The sequence below is a fragment of the Oncorhynchus keta genome, chromosome 23, assembly GCF_023373465.1.
Source record: "Oncorhynchus keta strain PuntledgeMale-10-30-2019 chromosome 23, Oket_V2, whole genome shotgun sequence".
In the NCBI taxonomy this organism is placed as follows: Eukaryota; Metazoa; Chordata; class Actinopteri; order Salmoniformes; family Salmonidae; genus Oncorhynchus; species Oncorhynchus keta.
Genome location: NC_068443.1, coordinates 35,628,330 through 35,654,711, shown reverse-complemented (window position 1 = coordinate 35,654,711; position 26,382 = coordinate 35,628,330). Strand labels below are relative to the sequence as shown.

At 41.2% G+C, this 26,382-nt stretch overlaps 1 protein-coding gene across 1 annotated transcript in view; it reads left to right on the top strand.

The window, feature by feature from the left end:
• Window positions 1-1,136: 1,136 nt before the first annotated feature.
• The window catches only part of LOC118402233 (phospholipid phosphatase-related protein type 5-like), a 59,966-nt gene continuing 34,720 nt past the window's right edge, over window positions 1,137-26,382 (top strand). Inside the window, exon 1 of the mRNA XM_035800266.2 lies at window positions 1,137-1,596. Within this exon, the coding sequence (XP_035656159.1) occupies window positions 1,393-1,596 (204 nt within the window). The 5' untranslated portion in view covers window positions 1,137-1,392. The remainder of the gene's footprint in view (window positions 1,597-26,382) is intronic.

Below are 26,382 nucleotides of genomic sequence, written 5' to 3'. Positions count from 1 at the left end.
GTTGCCAGTTCATTTTGTTTCGTCAAACCTACCAGCGGTTTTTCAATGCTCCTGTCTTTCTCTAATTCCTGTTTTCTAGTTTTCCCGGTTTTTACCATTCTGCCTGCCATGACCCTGAGCCTGCCTGCCGTTCTGTACCTTATCACACCACCCTGGATTACTGACCTCTGCCTGCCCTGACCCTGCCTGCTGTTCTGTACCTTCCGGACTCTGCTCTGGATCAGTGACCTCTGCCTGCCCTTGACCTGTCGTTTGCCTGCCCCCCTGTTTTCGTAATAAACTTTTGTTACTTCGAAACTGTCGGCATCTGGGTCTTCTCCTGAGCCTTGACAATATATACATATACATACGGATCATTACTTTATTTGAAAAATATTTGAACACATTCACAGATCATGGTTTCATTTGTGAAACATTTTAATGTATTCACAGATCATGGTTTTATTTGTGAAATATTTGTATATAGTCACAAATCATGATTTTATTTGTGAGTTATGGTGAAAATTCATATGGATTGTGGGACACTATACAGACCAAACATTGAGACTTTTCTCACTCCATGCTAGACGACCAGGCGTGTGTTTGTGCGAAGAACATTGTCCATATGATTTGCTTTTGCTGCCAGGATGACCTGAAATGCACAGCTTAGAAGATCAAAAAACATCAATAACTTTTTCGTCTAGCTAAACACGGACAAACTGTGGACCCCCAAGGTTTCTAGTAAAATCATGTTTTGTTTGTTTTTATTCAAGAAGACCACTAGGAATTCAGCCAAAAAAAAATGTTTAATATTTATAGGAAATCTGTTCCCAAAATTCCCACCAAAAAATTATATATATATATAATGCAATGAAGCTGTGAAATTATGTTATTTTCAAATACAATCTCCTTTTGGGCTTAGTTGTGGTCAATTTGAGGTGGACAAATTATTATTATCCAACAAACAACCACTCGTTCCGACAAAAATCGGACTGAATCTAGTTGCCTACAGATGCCTACAGATGTTGCTGTCGTACACATGAACGTTAACAAGATCTTGTGGCTCATGCCAATGGTTGGCGCGCGCTGTCACTCATCATAGCTCAAGGCGGTAAGAAGTCTGCATGCCTATGGTTCGGTACATTCCACGCATATCTCTCACGCAACGGAAGGAAAGTCTATTCCATCCCACGCGCTCATGTTCCCAATCCGCTCCACACTCTTTTTTCTGTTTTTAGCGCTAACCCTCGCATGGACCTCTGAGCGGTGTCAAGACTGAACACGATGTTTAATGGATTATCTGCCATTGTAGTAGCGAGAGATATATTTGGATGGAACGCGGAGCGAGGTGGAGTACTGGACGGGTTACAGCAGTAGCCTAAAAACCGGGCGGCTGGGGGGTTCCATTCAACCATGCTTTACTTCCAGCTGGTGATCATGGCTGGGACTGTCATGTTGGCATACTACTTTGAGTACACCGACACTTTCAACGTGCACGTCCAAGGGTTTTTCTGCTATGACAATGCCTACACCAAGCCCTACCATGGACCCGAAGCGTCCAGCGCTGTTCCTCCTGTAATACTTTACGCAGTGGTCTGCGGATTGCCGTTGCTTTTGGTGAGTTTTGGAAAATGGGCAAATATTTGTATAAGGAAGGCATAAACTAATGGACACACCAACTGCATAGGGATGAACCACACAAATGTACAACTTTAGGTTACAACAGTAGCAGTTGAACAGGTCTCCATTGGGAAAGAGGTATTCAGACCTCAATGGTGCAACCTGTCTAGGTAAACATTAAGTGTTTGTTTTTCTACATTGGCAATGAATCGACGGAAATCAGTTGTGCCAACCATATATCTTATTGATAAGACATACAATATATCCCCGTTGCTTTTACATGGCTGATACTGTGTAGCACCCGCTGTACTGTACCCTTTTGAAAGTCCCCATGGATGTTTTCAGGTGTTTCGTGACATGTAACTTTCTACTGGGCAAAAACTGGTTGAGTTGTTTCCGTCATTTAAAAAAATAATAATATGTGATTAAATTGAATCAATGCGGAAAACTAATTGGATTAGCAAAAAGTGGTGCTGAGTTACTGCTTTTTGAGGTCGGTTTAGGTCAAATATATAACGTTTTCAATTTCGGTTTTTGCTAGTTACATTAAATGCACTATACATTTTGTGGGTTGAATTCTGTAACAACACAGTATACAACAATTAATAAAAGCCCCATGATGGTAGTGTACCCCATGATTACTTTAATAAAATAATTCAATTGTTATGTACGGGTTAGAATGGTTCAGGGAACATAACCTAAAACTGGAAAATAACGAAATGATTTGAGGAACAAAACCCAAACCGGAAGCGATCTATACTGTTCCGAAAGAGAAACATTATTTTAAAAGCATGGGAACCGCTTAATAACGTTATTTTACGTTCCGTGCATTTTTTCCAGCCCCACAAAAATCGCAACAAAGCGCCTATGCAAAAGCCCTCACTCACTCTGTCACTCAGAAATGTATTCCAGCATCTGCCTGCCAGCTGGAAATCTTGTGCCGGTGGGTGTGTAGGCTACATGCCCCACCCCTCTGAAGTTACTGTTGCCTGCTGATGACATTACAAGAGTGATTCAGAAATTAGGGAGAAATGTTTAGAAGAATGCATTAACTTTTTAAGTGCTTGTTAATAACCTCTTAATGCTCCACAGCATACTGCTCTATCCACACTGATTGGTGAAGTAATTTAATGTTGAGCTAAATGTTTTAAAAAAAATGGTTTTGTTCAGAACAAAATTGGCTCTATACACTGAACAAAAATTTAAATGCAACATGTAAAGTGTTGGTCCCATGTTTAATGAGCTGATATAAGAAATCCCAGAAATGTTCCATACGCACAAAAATAGTATTTCTCTCATATTTTGTGCACAAATCTGTTTACGTCCCTGCTAGGTTTTGCCAAGATAATCCATCCACCTGACAGGCATGGCATATCAAGAAGCTGATTAAACAGCATGATCATTACACAGGTGCACTTTGTGCAGTTTTGTCACACAACACAATGCCACAGATGTCTCAAGTTGAAGGAGCATTCAATTGGCCTGCTAACTGCAGAAGAATTGAATATCCATTTCTCTACCGTATGCTGCCTCCAATGTTGTTTTAGAGAATTTGGCAGTACCTCCAACTGTTCTCACAACCGCAGACCACGTGTATGGTGTTGTGTGGGTGAGAGGTTTGCTGATGTCAACATTGTGAACAGAGTGCCCCATGGTGGCGGTGGGGTTATGGTATGGGCAGGCATAAGCTATGGACAACAAACACAATTGCATTTTATTGATGGCAATTTCAATACACAGAGATACCGTGACGAGATCCTGAGGCCCATTGTCGTGCAATTTTTATTCATTTATTTGATTTCACCTTTATTTAACCAGGTAGGCTAGTTGAGAACAAGTTTTCATTTGCAACTGCGACCTGGCCAAGATAAAGCGTAGCAATTCGACACATACAACAACACAGAGTTACACATGGAATAAACAAAACATACAAGAAAACAAAAAGTCTATATACAGTGAGTGCAAATGAGGTAAGTTAAGGAAATAAATAGGCCATGGTGGCAAAGTATTTACAAATATAGCAATTAAACACTGGAATGGTAGATCGGCAGAAGATGAATGTGCAGGTAGAAATACTGGGGTGCAAAGGAGCTAAATAAATAAATGAATACCGTATGGGGATGAGGTAGATAGATGGGCTGTTTACAGATAGGCTAAGTACAGGTGCAGTGATCTGTAAACTGCTCTGACAGCTGGTGCTTAAAGCTAGTGAGGGAGATGTGAGTCTCCAGCTTCAGAGATTTTTGCAATTCGTTCCAGTCATGGCCAGCAGAGAACTGTAAGGAAAGACGACCAAAGGAGGAATTGGCTTTGGGGGTGACCAGTGAGATATACCTGCTGGAGCGCGTGCTACGAGTGGGTGCTGCTATGGTGACCAGTGAGCTGAGATAAGGCGGGGCTTTACCTAGCAGAGACTTGTAGGTAACCTGCAGCCAGTGGGTTTGGCGACGAGTATGAAGCGAGGGCCAACCAACGAGAGCGTACAGGTTGCAATGGTGGGTAGTGTATGGGGCTTTGGTGACAAAACGGATGGCACTGTGATAGACTGCATCCAGTTCATCCATCACCTCGTGTTTCTGCATGATAATGCATGGCCCCAAGGATCTGCACACAATTCCTGGAAGCTGAAAATGTCCAAGTTCTTCGATGTTCTGCATAATCACCAGACATGTCACCCATTGAGCACGTTTGGGATGCTCTGGATCAACTTGTACGACAGCATGTTCCAGTTCCCGCCAATATCCAGTAACTTTGCACAGCCATTGAAGAGGAGCTTGATCAACTCTATGTGAAGGAGATGTGTCACGCTGCCTGAGGCAAATGTTGGTCACACCAGATACTTACTGGGTTTCAGATCCATGCCCCTGCTTTTTTTAAAAGGTATCTGTGACCAACAGATGCATATCTGTATTCCCAGTCATGTGAAATCCATAGATTAGTGCCCAATAAATGTATTTTAGTTTCCTGATTTCCGTATATGAACTGTAACTGAAATTGTTGCATGTAGCGTTTATATTTGAGTTCAGAATAATTTTGGTTCCAACTCCTGGTTGTGTATATTACATTTGTTTTATTTGATTACTTTATTATTTCATTCCAAATCATCATCAGATCTCTATAGAGCTGCTGCCTATGCCTTCTGACAAAATCACTATTTTAGTAATTCTTCAAAGTAAATAAGGCATACTTTTATGACTGCTGAAAATGAACTATCAATCACTTAGATAATGTCTTTTCAAGTATAGATACCTCACGAAGCAACCCCTCTTTATCGCGCATTCTTCTCTCTCCTCTCCCTGTCTGGCCCACACTAACCTAATGTAGCAGGCATAAAAAAACACACTGGACAAGTAGGCGCTCAATGGATTATGTAGTTAATTACCACGTTTTCTGAGCTAATATGTTGATTTTTGGTCTTTTGGAAACTACAACTCCCTACTATATCACACAGTTCAGGGTTGAATTGATTTATCTCTAGAGAAACAGTGCAATGTGCGCATTGAGCTTACATAATAGAAACATACAAAATGGAATTCAAATAATTGAACCTAATTTATTTCAGGCAATTAGTGGTTTAAAAAAACTAGCAAAAAGTCATTAAAGTAAGGGCATTTCATCCTTCTTTTAACCCAACTTTTTACCTAAATCCAATGACATGGTGAATTTTTTATATATTTTTTATTTCACGTCAAATTAACGTTAGTTAACAACTTAACCAAAGGTACATCAAAATTAAACGTCCCAAGTGGGTAGTTTTGCATATAAATAAATGTATGTCTGTGCATCAAGCAGATGTCTGAAAGGAATAGTGAAGTTGCCATATGGCCAAATAGAACTACTAGGCATAATGTAACTTTCAATAGTCATTCAGGTGCTGTACTCTGCTGTTTTGGATTCAGGCTTAAAAAACAGCTAGATGTATTGGGTAACAAGGATAATAAGTATAATTATTGGCCATGGCCCATGGGGCCCTGCCGTTTGCCAAACCTATCTGGTTTATTTATGAAAAACACAGCCAAACCCTGTCTATGAATTTACTCATATTCTTATACTTATCTCTTCGTATCTGTCAAGATATGTCCTATTTGTCAAGATGTGGTCCCCTGAGTCTGTTCGCTTACAGGGTCGTTCCATGGCATTTCAGCAAGCCATGACACCCACCATCTCAGATTGCTCTGAAATCGTTTCTGTAGTTAGAAACAGATAAGAGTATCACTTCTGAAACGTTATTTAAGTTGAAATATAATTTGATCTCAGAGAAATTAAGCTAATTGATTGAAGAAAATGTAGTCTATTTCAGAAGAACAGAATAGCATACTCGGAGTTGTCCTTATGTTTGGTCCTGATCTGGCTATGTCAAATGGCTGTGGGCTACACTAGTTCATTTAGCAGACAAGATTTGCTTAGAATTCTATGTCATTTTTTTATAGTATGAAGAATTCAATTGAAAAAAGCTGAATAAAATAGAAAGGATATTTTCTCCAAACGATTTGAGGGAGTGCGCACATACAGCTATTCTGTGTTGAGTGGTTAACAAAGAAATAGGTATTCCAGATGCTTAATTTAGTTATTAATGTAACTTTAGTTTTTATACAAACGTTGGGCTATGTGTTTCGATTTTTAATACATTGTAAGGCTGCATGATACGACTCTAATGATGATTCGAAAAAAGTTGCTTGAAGTCATCAGCTCTGCTTTTGTTTTTTTTGCGCAGGCTGTACACACTAGATCAGTCACTCATTCACAATTGGACAAGCACTGGATAATGCCTAGAATTTAACGGCAGCATCCCCTTTGTGTGGGCTTAACGCACCATAAAAAAATCCATGCCTTTTGCAGCCAGTGGCCTGTGTGCCCTTCTCCCTGAGTGCTGAGTGCTCTGAATTACCTCTCACTCTCATGACTCTTCATCACGTGATCGGGTCTTTCTCACAGGCTACAAGTGAAGACAGACACATCGGGGACGCAATTGCGCGGGTCCTTATCCAATTCCAGAGTTGGAATTGAAGATATTGCAATGCACACAAGGTAGTAGGCTATAAGCGCGAATGTTCCATTATCAAATTGTTATGCTTTTATTATAAATGCACATTTTTATGGTGAAAATGGTCTTCCCCAAACTTGAAACACACATGTATGCCAGTTAGGCTCTGCACCCCTTGTAAAGCGGATTAATGTGCTTCATTTTAAGAAGTTATTTGGCAACTTTAGTTGTGATACAAACTATCAAAACATACAGGCCTATGGGCTAGGCTACATGAGGTGTGCAACTGATTTGAAAAAGACACACAAAAAAGGCATTGTTTCTTATGCTGGGCATCATTCACAAGTGATAGGCTAATATTGTCACCCATCAGACTATTCTTGATTTAATTTTGTCTTTACATATACTAAATAATATATGTCTGAAATTTGTTTTTGATTTAGAATGGACCATTATCATGCACCTGTATCGAAACAGGGGCAGCGGGAATACAAGTAATCTATGTACTTGAATAGCGAATGAAGGATGTTTTTGGCGTGGTTCAGTAAAACAAAGTTTAAATATAAAAAAAAAAACATTTCACGCAAGCCAGGTAGGCTATACTCTGTTGTAAATATAAGCAATGTGCTTGTTATTAGGAAAGTTGAGAAATACATATAGTAGGCCTCCTCCTCTTTTTTTCTCTCTCGCAATTACATAGCCTATAGAAATGTTGCTCAATATGAGCTCATGGGCTCTCATGAAGTGTTTGATTTGATTTACGATTCATTTGCATTGATGCCAGAGTGATTAGAGGGACAATAGAGTGCTGAGTACCAGTCAGTTAGCAAGTTTGGTAGGCTACTAATGACCATCAGCAACATCATAGCTTGAATATTAAGTCAACTTTGTATAAGACTGTAATTACATTTACATTTACATTTAAGTCATTTAGCAGACGCTCTTATCCAGAGCGACTTACAAATTGGTGCATTCACCTTATGACATCCAGTAGAATAGTCACTTTACAATAGTGCATCTAAATCTTAAAGGGGGGTGAGAAGGATTACTTATCCTATCCTAGGTATTCCTTAAAGAGGTGGGGTTTCAGGAGTCTCCGGAAGGTGGTGATTGACTCTGCTGTCCTGGCGTCGTGAGGGAGTTTGTTCCACCATTGGGGGGCCAAACTGTACAGCCTAACTGTGCTGGAGGACATCTGCAAGATGGTGCTGGCATGCTTAAATAAGGAAATTAATGTAAAATCATTTGCACTAAGTTGTTGATCTTTTTGTTTGCTGTCACAATTTACCGTAAGTTGTAAAAAAAACTAGTTCTTAAGTAGATTTCTGACCAGATACCTTTTTACTTTTACCAGAGTCGTTTCTCAAGAGGGTTACTTTTACTTGAGTAAATTACAATCTAAGTAAGCTACTTTTACTTTAGGTCAAACGTAATATCAGAGCTCTGACTTTGTGATAGACTGAGTGTAACAGCATTCCCCCTTCTTCTGAGGAGGAGGAGTAGCGAGAAGGATTGGAGGACCAATGCGCAGCGTGGTAAGTGTCCATTATGTTTCATACGAAAAACAACAACTCACGCCCTGACCATACTAAATAAAGACACATCAAAGGAAATAAAGGTCAGAACGTGACACTGAGTCAGGGCAGGCTTTGGGTCAGTCCTTACCTCATCTCCCCAACTGAGTCTGACTACCCTACACCTCTGTGCCGTTAAGCGCTTCTATCCTGTCTCATTACTGTCACTCATCTCGCACACCGCTCCTCTAGACCCATCCATTCCCATTCATTCCCCCAGAGTTGTTAGCTTTGAGAAGGAAGGGGACAGAAAAAATTAAATCCATACCAATATAAGATTCAGGGTTTTTTTTCAAATAGAGAGGGAACAGCGAAGAGGTTCATAAAAAATTAAGCTTTTACTCAACTACACTGAGACCTGAGCTTTGGGCAAATTTACAGAGGTAGAGAGCTAGATTAAAAAACATGATTCGACACCTCAGTGTACTTGTCACGGCCGTTGTTGGTGGAAGAAGGTGAGGACCAAAGCACAGCGTGGTCATGATGTTAATATTTAATGAATCAAACTGAACACTGAAATACAAAACAACAAAGTGAAAGAACGAAACAGTCCTGCCTGGTGAAGACACACAACAGAAAATAATCACCCACAACTCGAGGGTGAAAACAGGCTGCCTAAGTATGGTTCCCAATCAGGGACAACGATTGACAGCTGCCTCTGATTGAGAACCATACCAGGCCAAACACAGAAATCCCAAATCATAGAAAAAAGAACAGATTGCCCACCCCAACTCACGTCCTGACCATAATAAAACAAAGACAAAACAAAGGAACTAAGGTCAGAATGTGACAGTACTATTGCAAATTTTAACTAGCTAGCGAGAGCACGTCATGGCTTGTCGAGTGGTCACCTTTCTTTGGGCCATGAAGTATTACCATATTTTTGGTAGGCTACTGATTGTCAGTAGCTATGGTCTTACATATTGTTGTGAACTCAAGTCTTTTTCAACCCTGCACCCAAAGACTTTTGTCTAAGGACCTTTGATTTGAGTGCACCAATCCTTGACTCTGTGGGTTCCTATCCTGGGCGGGCAGCAATGGATGTTACATCATTAGATGGGACAGTCCGACTCCTGAATCCTAGGCAGACGAGAATCAGAAACATCCACTGAAGAGTGTCTCACCACTAGCCTTCCCCTAGCCTTCCCCTAGACTTCCCCGGACATCCCTTATGGCCCTATGTAATGTTGAGGGGGAATTTATGATGAGCGGATATTGACGGACCCAGCTATCAATAAAACAGTAGCAGCGTGACCATTGAGACCAAATCAAATCAAATCAAATTTATTCATATAGCCCTTCGTACATCAGCTGATATCTCAAAGTGCCGTACAGAAACCCAGCCTAAAACCCCAAACAGCAAGCAATGCAGGTGTAGAAGCACGGTGGCTAGGAAAAACTCCCTAGAAAGGCCAAAACCTAGGAAGAAACGTAGAGAGGAACCAGGCTATGTGGGGTGGCCAGTCCTCTTCTGGCTGTGCCGGGTGGAGATTATAACAGAACATGGCCAAGATGTTCAAATGTTCATAAATGACCAGCATGGTCAAATAATAGTAAGGCAGAACAGTTGAAACTGGAGCAGCAGCATGGTCAGGTGGACTGGGGACAGCAAGGAGTCATCATGTCAGGTAGTCCTGGGGCATGGTCCTAGGGCTCAGGTCAGTTGAAACTGGAGCAGCAGCATGGCCAGGTGGACTGGGGACAGCAAGGAGTCATCATGTCAGGTAGTCCTGGGGCATGGTCCTAGGGCTCAGGTCCTCCGAGAGAGAGAAAGAAAGAAGGAGAGAATTAGAGAACGCACACTTAGATTCACACAGGATCAAATCAAATCAAATCAAATTTATTTATATAGCCCTTCGTACATCAGCTGATATCTCAAAGTGCTGTACAGAAACCCAGCCTAAAACCCCAAACAGCAAACAATGCAGGTGTAAAAGCACGGTGGCTAGGAAAAACTCCCTAGAAAGGCCAAAACCTAGGAAGAAACCTAGAGAGGAACCGGGCTATGTGGGGTGGCCAGTCCTCTTCTGGCTGTGCCGGGTAGAGATTATAACAGAACATGACCAAGATGTTCAAATGTTCATAAATGACCAGCATGGTCGAATAATAATAAGGCAGAACAGTTGAAACTGGAGCAGCAGCAGTCAGGTGGAATGGGGACAGCAAGGAGCCATCATGTCAGGTAGTCCTGGGGCACTGTCCTAGGGCTCAGGTCCTCCGAGAGAGAGAGAAAGAAAGAGAGAATTAGAGAGAGCATATGTGGGGTGGCCAGTCCTCTTTTGGCTGTGCCGGGTGGAGATTATAACAGAACGTGGCCAAGATGTTCAAATGTTCATAAATGACCCAGCATGGTTGAATAATAGTAAGGCAGAACAGTTGAAACTGGAGCAGGAGCATGGCCAGGTGGACTGGGGACAGCAAGGAGTCCTCATGTCAGGTAGTCCTGGGACATGGTCCTAGGGCCCAGGCCAGTTGAAACTGGAGCAGCAGCATGGCCAGGTGGACTGGGGACAGCAAGGAGTCATCATGTCAGGTAGTCCTGGGGCATGGTCCTAGGGCTCAGGTCCTCCGAGAGAGAGAAAGAAAGAGAGAAGGAGAGAATTAGAGAACGCACACTTAGATTCACACAGGACACCGAATAGGACAGGAGAAGTACTCCAGATATAACAAACTGACCCTAGCCCCCCGACACATAAACTACTGCAGCATAAATACTGGAGGCTGAGACAGGAGGGTTCAGGAGACGCATTTCTCCGCACCATAACTTGATCAATGAAAGGTTGCCCTTGCCTGATACCAAGGCCTCTTAGATTCCCTCTCCCAATCACTATTATTATCCGCTATGTTCTGGGGAATTGTGTTCGATAATGGGCTAGGATGGATGGGACTACTAACAGGTCATAATCTCACACTCCACTAGACACGTAATGATAGCCATTATTATCATAAACCCTCCAGAAGCTGTTCAGGGATGCACTGAAAAGCGAACAAATTCTCTCCTGCACCCTGAGGGTTATGGTGGTGCACATCCATTTAGTAATCTTGACAATGGCTAAGGGTGCTAGCTTTGCTGCAAGGTTGATAACTTACAAAGAGAGTATACAAAACAAGGACAGGAACCATGCCTCATTTATGAACGTGTTATGAGCACAAACACGTGTAATGCACAGATTATACATGTTATGAGCTACAAAGGGTATTTCTTTGGTATTTTAGGGAATGGTGCTCCTTGGACTGAAGTCTCACAACATGAGGGTGACAAGCCGTTGTAAACATTGACTTTACGATCAAACCGTTTTTGATTCATAACCACAGGTCCTCACTACTCTGTCTTGTCCTGACCCACAGCAGTAACTCGCAGCTGTAAGAAATAAACTCTGCAGGAGAAATCGATATGTGTGTGGAGAGCTGTCTCCGCACACACACACACACACACACACACACACACACACACACACACACACACACACACACACACACACACACACACACACACACACACACACACACACACACACACACACACACACACACACACACACACACACACACACACACACACACAGACATACATGCAGGCACTTACTCACACACACTGACAATTCGAACAAGGACTACTCAAGCTGAATCAAAGGAGACGGCCCAGTTATCCACTGTGCCATCTGTCTGTCTGTCTTAACAAAGGAGTTAAGAGACTGAAAACAGAGACTGTAAAATACAGTCCCACAGTGGAACTAGAGAGGCATATTTGGTTGTTGTAGAGAATATAGTTGAAAGCGGCAATCTGCACTTGCTACATACATTTTTGGACTTATAAATGAATGATGTGTACCCATTGATTCGTGAAGAATATAACTTATTAATTGCTCATGAGCTTAGTTCAACTGTACAATATAAGCTTGTTTTACTCCGTAGTTTGTTAACGATGTACACTGAACAAAAATGTAAATGCATGATATAAAGTGTTGGTCCCATGTTTCATGAGCTGAAATACAGTGGTGGAAAAAGTACCCAATTGTCATACTTGAGTAAAAATATAGATACCTTAATAGATAGTTACCCAGTAAAATCAACCAGTAAAATACTACTTGAGTAAAAGTCTAAAAGTATTCGGTTATAAATACACTTGAGTATCAAAAGTAAAAGTAGAAGTATACATCATTTCAAATTTCTTCTTTTAAGCAAAGCAGACGTCATCATTTTCTTATTTTTTTTATGTATGGATAGCCAGGGGCACACTCCAACACTCAGACATCATTTACAAAAGATGTATTTGTGTTTAGTGAGTCCACCGGATCAGAGGCAGAAGGTATGACCATGTGTTGTCTTGATAAGTGTGTGAATTGGTAAATTTTTCTGTCCTGCTAAGCATTCAAAATGTAACAAGTACTTTTGTTGTCAGGTGAAATGTATGGAGTAAAAATTGCATTATTTTCTTTAGGAATGTAGTGAAGTAGAAAAGTTGAAAAATATAAATAGTAAAGTACAGATACCCCCCAAAATGACTTTAGGTAGTATTTTAAAGCATTTTTACTTCAGTACTTTACACCACTGCTGAAATAAAAGATCCCAGAAATGTTCCATACACTCAAATTTTGTGCACTTATTTGTTTACATCCCTGTAAGTGAGTATATCTCCTTTTCCAAGATAGGTGTGGTATATTTGCCGAGAAAGGTGTGGTATATCAAGTAGCTGATTAAACAGCATGATCATTACACAGGTGCACCTTGTGATGGGGGGACTATAAAAGACCACTCTAAATGTGCAGTTTTGTCACACAACACAATAGCACAGATGTCTGAGGTTTTGAGGGAGCGTGCAATTGGCATGCTGACTTCAGGAATGTCCACCAGAGCTGTTTCCAGAGAACTGAATGTTTATTTCTCTACCATAATCCACCTTCAATGTCGTTTTAGAGAATTTGGTAGTACTCCCAACCGGCCTCACAACTGAAGATCACATGTATGGTGATGCGTGGGTGAGCTGTATGCTAATGTCAACGTTGAGAACAGAGTGCCCCATGGTGGTGGTGGGGTTATGTTATGGGCAGGTATTGTATATGGACAATAAACACAAATGCATTTTATTGATGGCAATTTGTATGCACAGATATAGCATGATGAGATCCTGAGGCCCATTGTCGTGCCATTCATCCGCCACCGTCACCTCATGTTTCAGCATGATAATGCACGGCCCATGTCACAAGGATCCTGGTGGTCACACCAGAAACTGACTGGTTTTCTGATCCACACCCCTACTTTAAAAAAAAGGTATCTGTGACCAGTCGTGTGAAATCCAAAGATTAGGGCCTAATGAATGTATTTCAATTGACTGATTTCCTTCGGTGAACTGTAACTCAGTAAAATCTTTGAAGTTGTTGCGTTTATGTTTTTATTCAGTATAATTGCAAACAAACACTCTATAGCTGTCACGTCCGGACCTTAGTTCCTTTGTTATGTTTCTTGTTTAGGTTGGGAAGGGTGTGAGTTGGGGTGGGCATTCTATGGGTTGTTCTAGTTTTGGTTTTCTATGTGTTTGGCCTGGTATGGTTCTCAATCAGAGGCAGCTGTCAATCATTGTCTCTGATTGAGAACCATATTTAGGTAGCCTGTTTTTCCCCACTTGATTTGTGGGTAGTTGTTTTCTGTTTAGTGTATTTCACCTTACAGAACTGTTTTGTTTCATTCGCCGTTGTTATTGTGTTTAGTGTGCTCTGTTTAATAAATATGAACATGGACACGAACCACGCTGCATATTGGTCCGATCTCTCCTACTCCTCCGAATGTTACAGAACTACCCCCCCCAAAGGACTAAGCAGCGTGGTAACGGGCAGCAGCAGCGATCTCAGGACTCCTGGACATGGGAGGAGATCCTGGACAGCAAAGGACCCTGGGCACAGGGTGGGGAATAGCGCCGCCCCAAGGCAGAGCTGGAGGCAGCGAAAGCTGAGAGGCGACGGTATGAGGAGTCAGCACGGCAGCGTGGCTGGAAGCCCAAGAGGCAGCCCCAAAAAATTATTGGGGGGGGCACACGTGGAGTGTACACGGCGAGTGTGGCGAAGTATGGTAGGAGACCTGCGCCAACTCCCCATGCTTACAGTTTGTATAGTAGTGTGTATTACTGTATTTAGTAGCCTCAAGCATCCTGACATATACTGTACCTCTCCCCAACTCATCAAACAATATATTGGTTGCAATCACTTTGCTCTCATTGTAGCCTTGATAGGACTAGGAAAATCTCAGGGCCCTCCAAACCATTGTAATTATCATTATTGAGTAGTGATTTGACATCCATTATCCACAATGTGAAAAAAAGTCCATGCCTGCTATTTAATTATTGTCATGGTATTATTTATTTTCATACCATGACATGTATAGCATCATGGGATGGGACACATTAGCTCTACACATTGTGCACTGCTTCTGACTTGATCAGGACATCAGTCTCTCTCCATGTCCAGTAGAGTATGTCAACATTGATTAAACCACACATTGATTAAAACACACATGAACACACCCATGCATCTACTCAATCATGCAGACACAATCATTTGGACACACACACACACACTCATACACACTTATAACTTCTCTTTTTCCTTTTGATGGATGAGGTTGCAAGTTCAAATCCCCGAGCTGACAAGGTACACATCTGTTGTTCTGCCCCTGAATAGGCAGTTAACCCACTGTTCCTAGGCCGTCATTGAAAATAAGAATTTGTTCTTAACTGACTTGCCTAGTTAAATAAAGGTAAAATAAAAATAAATAAATACAATTTCATTAAAACCGGAGCTATGTGAACCTGTCATTATGTGTATAGTCCCCACACATATAGTGAACTTGCTTCCTCCCCCCCTTCAGCTTCCAGCTTTATTTATACTGTACATCATCTGTTTAAAGCACTTCAGGCCCCTGCGACTGGATCTCAGGATGCTTAAAGCTAGATCTAGGCATTTATTAATCCACGGTGCTGCGTTGTGAGATTTTCCACTTGACGCGTTGCTTTAAAAGGGTTCATTTGACTCCACGAGGTGGACTCACTTTACCAGGGTGATTTACGCAAGTGAGATTTTAGGGGGAGTTGGTCTCTTTCCCTAATCTCAATATTGTGAAAGACTGAATTTGGGTCATCATTGGTAGTCACAAAACTTAATTTCAAGTGGAAATGTTTATTTGTAATTCTTTAAATGGATCATGTGGTGTATTGGGATATGTGTTAATGAGTTTCGCTGTAAAATGGTTGCAAATAGCCAATGGGATTTGTATGCAGGGGTTGAGTTATTTGAATTAACAAATGATAATGGGGTTTCCGTTCTTGCATTGAAGGGATTGGATTATGAGATGCAAGGGCGGTAAAAGTTCATTGATGTATTGGAGAGTTGGGTTGAAGACACTGGAGACAGTAGTTGACTGCAATGTGTTAAGGAGAACATTAAAGAAATCTGTTCCATTTACAGTGGGGCAAAAAAGTATTTAGTCAGCCACCAATTGTGCAAGTTCTCCCACTTAAAAAGATGAGAGGTCTGTAATTTTCATCATAGGTACACTTCAACTATGACAGACAAAATGAGAAAAAAAGTATTTGGTCAATAACAAAAGTTTATCTCAATACTTTGTTATATACCCTTTGTTGGCAATGACAGAGGTCAAACGTTTCCTGTAAGTCTTCACAAGGTTTTCACACTCTGTTGCTGGTATTTTAGGCCCATTCCTCCATGCTCACCGTTCTTGTGATCCTTTTGACCCCACGGGGTGAGATCTTGCATGGAGCCCCAGATCGAGGGAGATTATCAGTGGTCTTGTATGTCTTCCATTTCCTAATAATTGCTCCCACAGTTGATTTCTTCAAACCAAGCTGCTTACCTATTGCAGATTCAGTCTTCCCAGCCTGGTGCAGGTCTACAATTTTGTTTCTGGTGTCCTTTGACAGCTCTTTGGTCTTGGCCATAGTGGAGTTTGGAGTGTGACTGTTTGAGGTTGTGGACAGGTGTCTTTTATACTGATAACAAGTTCAAACAGGTGCCATTAATCAAATCAAATCAAATCAAATGTATTTATATAGCCCTTCGTACATCAGCTGATATCTCAAAGTGCTGTACAGAAACCCAGCCTAAAACCCCAAACAGCAAGCAATGCAGGTGTAGAAGCACGGTGGCTAGGAAAAACTCCCTAGAAAGGCCAAAACATAGGAAGAAACCTAGAGAGGAACCAGGCTATGTGGGGTGGCCAGTCCTCTTCTGGCTGTGCCGGGTGGAGATTATAACAGAACATGGCCAAGATGTTCAAATGTTCATAAATGACCAGCATGGTTGAATAATAATAAGGCAGAACAGTTGAAACTGGAGCAGCAGCACGGTCAGGTGGACTGGGGACAGCAAGGAGTCATCATTTCAGGCTGTCCTGGGGCACGGTCCTAGGGCTCAGGTCCTCCGAGAGAGAGAAAGAAAGAGAGAATTAGAGAGAGCATATGTGGGTGGCCAGTCCTCTTCTGGCTTTGCCGGGTGGAGATTATAACAGAACATGGCCAAGATGTTCAAATCTTCATAAATGGCCAGCATGGTCGAATAATAGGGCTCAGGTCCTCCGAGAGAGAGAAAGAAAGAGAGAAGGAGAGAATTCGAGAACGCACACTTAGATTCACCCAGGAAACCGAATAGGACAGGAGAAGTACTCCAGATATAACAAACTGACCCTAGCCCCCCGACACATAAACTACTGCAGCATAAATACTGGAGGCTGAGACAGGAGGGGTCAAGAGACACTGTGGCCCCATCTGAGGACACCCCCGGACAGGGCCAAACAGGAAGGATATAACCCCACCCACTTTGCCAAAGCACAGCCCCCACCCCAGGTAACGAGTGGAGGACAGAGGAGCCTCTTAAAGAAGAAGTTACAGGTCTGTGAGAGCCAGAAATCTTGCTTGTTTGTAGGTGACCAAATACTTATTTTCCACCATAATTTGCAAATAAATTCATAAAAAATCCTACAATGTGATTTTCTGGAATTCTTTCCCTCATTTTGTCTGTCATAGTTGAAGTGTACCTATGATTAAAATTACAGGCCCTCTCTCATCTTTTTAAGTGGGAGAACTTGCACAATTGGTGGCTGACTAAATACTTTTTTGCCCCACTGTATTAGAAGTACGCTTCGGAGTTTTCAGTAAAAGAACCCAGCTTCTTAGGATGCAACAGATCAGTTATCATTTTACAAGATTCTCCAAGGCATTAGATAACAAATAGTTAATTATTATAGCAGTTTACGACAGTCTTGTCTTTCAGGCTTTTATTTCACAGTTATTCTGCTTTGTTCAGTTCTTCAATGTCTTCACAAGTTCTTCAGAGGCAGACACAATATACTAGTTAATATACTAGTTAAGTTATACAGCAGGATGTCCAATATGTCCTCTTTGCCATTGTCACGCCCTGACCTTAAAGAGACGTTTTATTTCTCTATTTGGTTAGGTCAGGTTGTGATGTGGAGTGGGCAATTCAATGTTTTGTTTTCTATGTTTCTTTATTTCTATGTTTTGGCCGGGTATGGTTCTCAATCAGGGACAGCTGTCTATCGTTGTCTCTGATTGGGAATCATACTTAGGTAGCCCTTTTTCCCTCCTTTCAGTGTGGGTAGTTATCTTTGTTAGTGGCACTATAGCCATGTAAGCTGCAAGGTCGTTTGTTGTTTTGTTGGTGACATTTACTAAAATAAAAGGTAAATGCACGCGTACAACTCTGCACTTTGGTCTACTTCTTATGACGCCGTGACAGCCATCTCATGTTAGCACATCATTTTCAGATGTAGCCTAGCTCTGATTGTCCAGGCCAGCTTTGATTGACCACTAGCCGCACAGCTTGAGTAACCTCTAACTAATACTCACCTCATTTCAATGTAATTTGAAGCTTCAAATGAGCAGTGTAAACAGCAAAGTTTAAAGCCATCTATGATGTACACACCAGAACACCAGATCCCTTTTTTTTTTTTCACCCAATCAAATGTGTACTTATGAGAGGCATAAAGTGCAAGTATCAAATTCCACCCAAAGTTGTGCCCCATATGGGAATGAGTTGTCATCTGTGACAGAGCCACATATATGGGTTGGTTTCAATACTAGACCAGTGGTTCTCAACTTGTTTTGCTTTGGGACCCAAATTGAACCAGGTTGTCTCAGTCGCGATCCAATATTCACATCACAATGTTTTTGTTGTTGAAAAATGCAATCTGGAAAACTATTTGTAATGATATATTAATCGTAAATGTATCAGTTATATTACAAGGGAACGAAAGTCCCCATTTTTTCGTTGTCAATATTTCCATTTTGCCTATATTCTTGATGAAGAATGTTAAGCTCACTGCTATGAGACCACAACATCAACCAAATACGCTAAATAGCGCTGCTAATAACTCTATTTTGAAAATACTGTGATTGAAGACATAGTTCAAACTTCAAAGGTTACTTTCTACCTGGTTTTAGTCGTTTAAGTTTCGACTGGAGTATTTTTCATTAAATACATCTGAAACTCGTGACCCATTTAAAACCTCCCACCAGCTCCAGACTAGCTCCCCTCCCCTGGTCTTCTGTCAATCATGATTATCAATCAGTCAAATGTATTCATAAAGCCCTTCTTACATCAGTTGATGTCACAAAGTACTGTACAGAAACCCAGCCTAAAACCCCAAACAGCAAGCAATGCAGGTGTAGAAACACGGTGGCTAGGAAAAACCGGAACCAAGGATGAAACCGAGAGAGGAACCAGACTATGAGGGTTGGCCAGTCCTCTTCTGGCTGTGCCGGGTGGAGATTATAACAGAACATGGCAAAGATGTTAAAATGTTCATAGATGACCAGCATGGTCAAATGATAATAGCCGACCATTCAGAGTACTCTACCGCTCCCGCTGTCTCTAGAGAGTTGAAAACAGCAGGTCTGGGACAAGGTAGCACATCCGGTGAACAGGTCAGGGTTCCACAGCCGCAGGGAGAACAGTTGAAACTGGAGCAGCAGCACGACCAGGTGGACTGGGGACAGCAAGGAGTCATCAGGCCAGGTAGTCCTGAGGCATGGTCATAGGGCTCAAGGAGAGAGAGAGAGAAATAACTTAAATTTACACCGGATAAGATACAGTATATCTGGAGAAATACTCCAGATATAACAGACTGACCCTAGCCCCCCGACACAAACTATTGCAGCATAAATACTGGAGGCTGAGACAGGAGGACACTGTGACCCCGTCCGACGATACCCCGGACAGGGCCAAACAGGCAGTATATACCATTAGAGGGATATCTTCACCACCAACTTACTATCCTGAGACTAGGCAGAGTATAGCCCACGGAGATCTCCCCCACGACACGAACCCAAGTGGGGGCGCCAACCCAGACAAGTCACTCAAGTGACGAACCCCTCCTAGGGACGGCATGGAAGAGCACCAGTAAGCCAGTGACTCAGCCCTTGTAATAGGGTTTGAGGCAGAGAATCCCAGTGGAGAGAGGGGAACCGTCCAGGAAGAGACAGCAAGGGCCGTTCGTGGCTCCAGTGCCTTTCCGTTCACCTTCACACTCCTGGGCCAGACTACACTCAATCATAGGGCCTATTGAAGAGATGAGTATTCAATAAAGACTTAAAGGTCGAGACCGAGTCTGCATCACTCACATGGATAGACAGACCATTCCATAAAAATGATTAGGTTTGCAAAATTCCGTGAACTTTAAATATATTCCCTGATTTTCCCAAAATCCCTGATTTTCCCAAAATCCCAGTTGGATCCCAGTTGAACTATTGAAAGTTGCATCCCTAACTAGAGGTCAACCGATTATGATTTTTCCACGCCGATACCGATACCTATTATTGGAGGACCAAAAATGTGTAATAATGACAATTACAACAATACTGAATGAACACTTATTTTAACTTAATATAATACATCAATAAAATCAATTTAGCCTCAAATAAATAATGAAATATGTTCAATTTGGTTTAAATAATGCAAAAACAAAGTGTTGGAGAAGAAAGTAAAAGTGCAATATGTGCCATGTAAGAAAGCTAATGTTTAAGTTCCTTGCTCAGAACATGAGAACATGTGAAATCTGGTTGTTCCTTTTATTATGAGACTTCAATATTCCCAGGTAAGAAGTTTTAGGTTGTAGTTATTATAGAAATTATAGGACTATTTCTCTCTATACGATTTGTATTTCAAATACCTTTGACAATTGGATGTTCTTATAGGCACTTTAGTATTGCCAGTGTAACAGTATAGCTTCCATCCCTCTCCTCGCCGGTACGTGGGCTCAAACCAGGAACACATCGACAACAGCCACCCTCTAAAATGTGTTACCCATGCAGAGCAAGGGGAACAACTACTCCAAGTCTCAGATCGAGTGACGTTTGAAACGCTATTAGCGCTCACCCCGCTAACTAGCTAGCCATTTCACATCGGTTACACCAGCCTAATCTCGGGAGTTGATAGGCTTGAAGTCATAAACAGCGGAATACTTGAAGCATTGCGAAGAGCTGCTGGCAAAACGCACAAAAGTGCTGTTTGAATGAATGCTTATGAGCCTGCTGGTGCCTACCATCGCTCAGTCAGACTGCTCTATCAAATCATAGACTTAATTATAGCATAATAACACACAGAAATACGAGCCTTAGGTCATTAATATGGTCGAATCCGGAAACTTTCATTTCGAAAACAAGGATGGCATCCCTAAGTCTAATAAATATTGCTGTTACATTGCACAACCTTCAATGTAATGTCATAATTACGTAATATTCTGGCAAATTAGTTCGCAATGAACCAGGCGGCCCAAACTGTTGCTTATACCCTCACTCTGCGTGCAATGAACGCAAGAGAAGTGACACAATTTCACCTGGTTAATATTGCCTGATAACCTGGATTTCTTTTAGCTATATATGCAGGTTTAAAAATATATACTTCTGTGTCGTGATTTTAAGAAAGGCATTGATGTTTATGGTTAGGTACACGTTGGAGCAACGACAATCCTTTTTCGCGAATGCGCACCGCATCGATTATATGCAACGCAGGACACGCTAGATGAACTAGTAATATCATCAACCATGTGTAGTTATGGTGGTGAATATGGTGAATATGATTGATTGATTGATTTTTTTTATAAGTTTAATGCTAGCTACCAACTTACCGTGGCTTCTTACTGCATTCGCGTAACAGGCGGGCTCCTCCTGAGGCAGGTGGTTAGAGCGTTGGACTAGTTAACCGTAAGGTTGCAAGATTGAATCCCTGAGCTGACAAGGTACAAATATGTCATTCTGCCCCTGAACAAGGCAGTTAACCCACCGTTCCTAGGCCGTCATTGAAACTAAGAATGTGTTCTTAACTAACTTGCCTCGTTAAATAAAACTGTAAAAATAAAACTGAAAAGAATATATATTAAAAAAATTCTGCATCCAGAAATACCGATTTCCGATTGTTATGAAAACTTGAAATCAGCCCTAATTAATCGTCCATTCCGATTAATCGGTCGACCTCTAGACTTGACCATTCCCACCAACTGGTGATCAAGTCAAAGTGACCCATTTGGGTAGAGTTTGGGACACGCAAAGCGGGATGTAAAGGCAGCCAACAGCATCACAGAATCCTACTATAACTTTGAGAGTTTTCATTGGCTCGATAGGCTGCAAATATAGCTCGGCGCTGACAGTATACGGAACAAGAATAAAATAATAACCTGCTGAAGTTCTTGTAAAGCGTCCAGAGGAACATTCCCACTTATCAGGGTTATACTGCTGACATGTATGGGCCAAAGATGGCAAGATTGCTATTATTAGTGAGCAGTGAATAAGGCTCTGGTTCGTTCCTGTTCACAGTAGCAGGGGGATGGGTTTGCAGTGAGATGTGAATAAATTAAATAGGGTTTAGGTCCCCGTGCTTTGCCGAGATACACTGGAAAAGGTTGAGCTGGTCAGAGCTTCATTAATGGCTGCCTTTTTGAATGATGTAGTTTTAGTGAAATATGAACAATATATTTGCATGTTTTTTTATCGCAAAGAACGAGTGATGTGTCATTAAGCAGATTGACAAAACTCATGTCTTATTTACAGTAACCTTCTAAAGCCTAAATAATGAGTGTTAGACAACATTAAAAGAAAAGTGGGAATAGATTAAATGGATGGTTTGTTAAGTCACATATAAATTAAAAAACAGTACTACAATAATAGAGTGAATGCGGTTTGTTGGTGCTCCACAGTAGGCCTACCTGTGAAAAATTCTGTTGTGCACTGGGCTCAAGTGCTGATGGGTCAAATGGTACAGTGCCTTCAGAAAGTATTCACACCCTATTACTCTTTCCCCAAAAACTGTGTTACAAAGTGGTATTATAATTGATTTAATTGTCATTGTTTTGTGAACGACTACACTAACTGCTCTGTAATGTCAAAGTAAAAATAAATCCAAAATAAACAAATATATCTTGATTAGGTAAGTATTCAACCCCCCATGTTAGAATCACCTTTGGTAGTTATTACAGCAGTGAGTCTTTCAAGAGATTTACACACCTGGATTGTGCAATATTTGCGCATTATTCTTTTTAACATTCTCTTAACATGCTCTGTCAAGTTGGTTGTTGATCATTGCTAGACAGCCATGTTCAAGTCTTGCCATAGATTTTCAAGCCGGTTTAAGTCAAAACTGTAACTACAGTAGGCCACTCAGGAACATTCAATGTCATCTTGGGACGCAACTGTGTATATGTGGCCTTCTGTTTTAGGTTATTGTCCTGCTGAAAGGTGAATTTATCTTCCAGTGTCTGTTGGAATGTTGGAATAACCGGGTTTTCTAGGATTTGCCTGTGCTTAGGTCTATTCCATTTCTTTTTATACAAAAAACTTAATCTTCCTTGCCGATGACAAGCATACACATAACATGATGCAGTCACCACCATGCTTGAAAATATGAAGAGCGGTACGCAGTGATGTGTTGTGTTCGATTTTCCCCAAATATAACACTTTGTATTCAGGACAAAAATTGAATTTCTTTGCCACATTTTTTGCAGTTTTACTTTAGTGCCTTCCTTCTTTTCACTATGTCAATTAAGTTAGTATTGTGGAGAAACTACAATGTTGTTTATTCATCCTCAGTTTTCTCCTATCACAGCCATTAAACTCTGTAACTATTTTAAAGTCACCATTGGCCTCATGGTGAAATCCCTGAGAGGTTTTCTTCCTCTCCACCAAATGAGTTAGAAAAGACGCCTGTATCTTTGTAGTGTATTGATAAGTGATGTAAAGTAATGAAGTAAAAATACTTTTTTGGGGGTATCTGTACTTTACTATTTATGTTTTTGACAACTTTTACTTTTACTTCACAACATTCCGAAAGAAAATTACGTATTTTTTTCCCATACATTTTCCCTGACACCCAAAAGTTATATTTTGAATGCTTAGCAGGACAGAACATGGTCAAATTCACACATGTAAAGGGTGCGTAACCGGTGGCAGGGAAGTCAGACTCAGGAGAGCAGAACTTTGTAATAGCCAGAGTAGTTTAATAGCAAAACCAACGGCATAAACATAACAAGATATTGGGTACAAAAACCCGTCGCGCACCAATCAACACGTGCACAAGCACTTACAATAAACAATCCCACACAAAGACATGGGGAGGGGGGCAGAGGGTTAAATACACAACAAGTGATTGAGGGAATTGAAACCAGGTGTGAGGAAAAACAAGACAAAACACATGGAAAATGAAAAGTGGATCGATGATGGCTAGAAGACTGGCGACGCCGACCGCCAAGCGCCGCCCGAACAAGGTGAGAACCCGACTTCGGCGGAAGTCGTGACAGCACACTTATCAAGAGAACATCCCTTTATTTAAATATATTTTAGCAACTACATTTACTTTTGATACTTAAGTATATTTAAAATTAAAATAAATGTACTTCTACTCAAGTAGTATTTTCCGGGGCGACATTCACTTTTAATTGAGTCATTTTCTATTAAGTTGCCTTTACTTTTGCGAAGTATGAGAATTTAGTACTTTTTCCACCACGGGTATTGATACACCATCCAAAGTGTAATTAATAACTTCATGCTCAAAGGGATATTCAATGTTTGCTTTCTTTTTTCTTTACAAATAGGTGCCCTTCTTTGTGAGGCAAAAGAGAAGAAAACCTCTCTGGTCTTTGTGGTTGAATCTGTGTTTGAAATTCACTGCTCGACTGAGGAACCTTACAATTATCTGAATGCGTGGGGTACAGAGATTATGGAGTCATTAAAAAAAACTATTCTTGCACACAGAATGAGTCCATGCAACTTATGTCAAATATTTGAGTGCTTCAGAACTGTACCATTATGACTTGTGAAATGTATGTTTACAGCTTACATAGTGCTGAAAATCAAAGTACTTACAAGGGATAAGCCCAGTTGGCATACTTTTCTGGTGTGATTCCATCATGATTATGTTCTTGATTGGACCACACTCACAAACAGTGGCAAACAAAACAAAAAAATATGTGATGCATGCCAGCAAAGCCACTACACTACACAACACAACACTAAGCAATATATTAATTGCACTATAACGGTGACAAATGGTGCCCACAAACTGTTATGGCTGTCCCAACAGCAGAGTCCCAACAGCAGTCCCAACACCTTACCACTGCTACACCTGGCTATCAGCAGAGCCTTGTCTGGCAGCGAAACAGTTCATTCAGCCTCCTTTAATGCCTTTAAAAAAACATAGCTGATATGGCTCACTTTCTTAAACAAATGTGGTTAATACTGACAATTGAGATGTACAAACTTTGGCATAAGGGGACAACAAGCAGATAAGAGGCAATCCGTAATTTCGATTAAGACATTAATGAGCGAGCTAGGACAGACGTAGTCAATTTAACTATTGGTTCAGCACTTTTGAAATGTACAGCGACAGAATTCAGAACATGGGCCATTCTTTCAGTGTTCTCCCTGTACACCAAGTCGGAACAGTAGGTAAAAGAAAGGGGGCATATAAGCACACAATGAAAGCTCTTACAATATTTGATGATTACATTTCTCTAAAACAGGTTATTGGCTACATGTGCACCACAAATGTGATACCTGTGCACCACAAAGTCAGAACAGTAGGTGAATTTAAGAGGGGAAAATATACCAAATTATTAGGGTGAGGCACATGGGCTACTAACAGCTTACTACACAACATACACTTAGTATTACTTTCTTACCTACAGTATACATATCTCCCTGGCATATTACATAATTTATGCAGCAGCGTACAACACGTTTATGGACTCACCTTGTTGTGCTGTGCTCACTTGCACAGGAAGGTGGTGCGCCAGTCCTTTGTGGGCAAATTTTGTCATTAAACTTTGTCATCACAGTATGGCATTCTCTGGATTTATGGTGCTTTCAAGACAACTGGGAATTTGTTGACGTCAGTGATCTTCAGGTCGTAGCTCTAGAAAGAGGCCCGAGTTTCCGACTTACAATTCCGAGTTGGCTGACCGTTCAAAACGTATTTTCCCAGTCGGAGCTCGTTTTTTCCCCAGAGTTCCCAGTTGTGTTGAACTCATTGAAGTCAAATTTCCCAGGTCTGTGTTAACAGTTGTTTTGAGCGTGGCAGAAATCATGCTGGATTGACAGCATGGCCAATGTTGAATGTTTATCATTTTAAGCTTGGAATAGAGACACTTAGACCCAGAATTAGGACCACACACCCACTCCACTGAATAGCAGGCTAGTGATTGCTTTGCAATGCTTGCAGTTAGCCACTGATTCCTTCCAAACCTTTCATTGTTAAGTTTGCGATTTGCAACTTGTAATGTTTATATGCAATGGTCGATGAGCACCGATACATTTTGTCTATAATTTCTCTTTATAATTTCTCTTCATATGACAAGAATTAAAAATTATTTGACAGTAGAATGTCAACTTGATTCATGATGATGACTGCTATCTAAGATTTTGAAAGTATGATGTTGATCAGTCCAATCAAAGCTACTGTAGATATAACGTGATTTGACGTCATTTTATCTGTGGCCAATGACCTTGAGTCTTCTTGGATGGGCACTTCTAATGCAACTCTATGGCAGCACCCAAGGGGCTTGAATTTTCACTGTGTCCCCATTAGTGACAGAACAATGAGCCAATCATGGCGCAACTAGAGAACATTAACAATCCCAATTACCAATTTTCTGCTGGCTGCCCCACCCCAACAGGAAGCACTGAGCTAGACTGAAACGTCTACATTTTGGAGC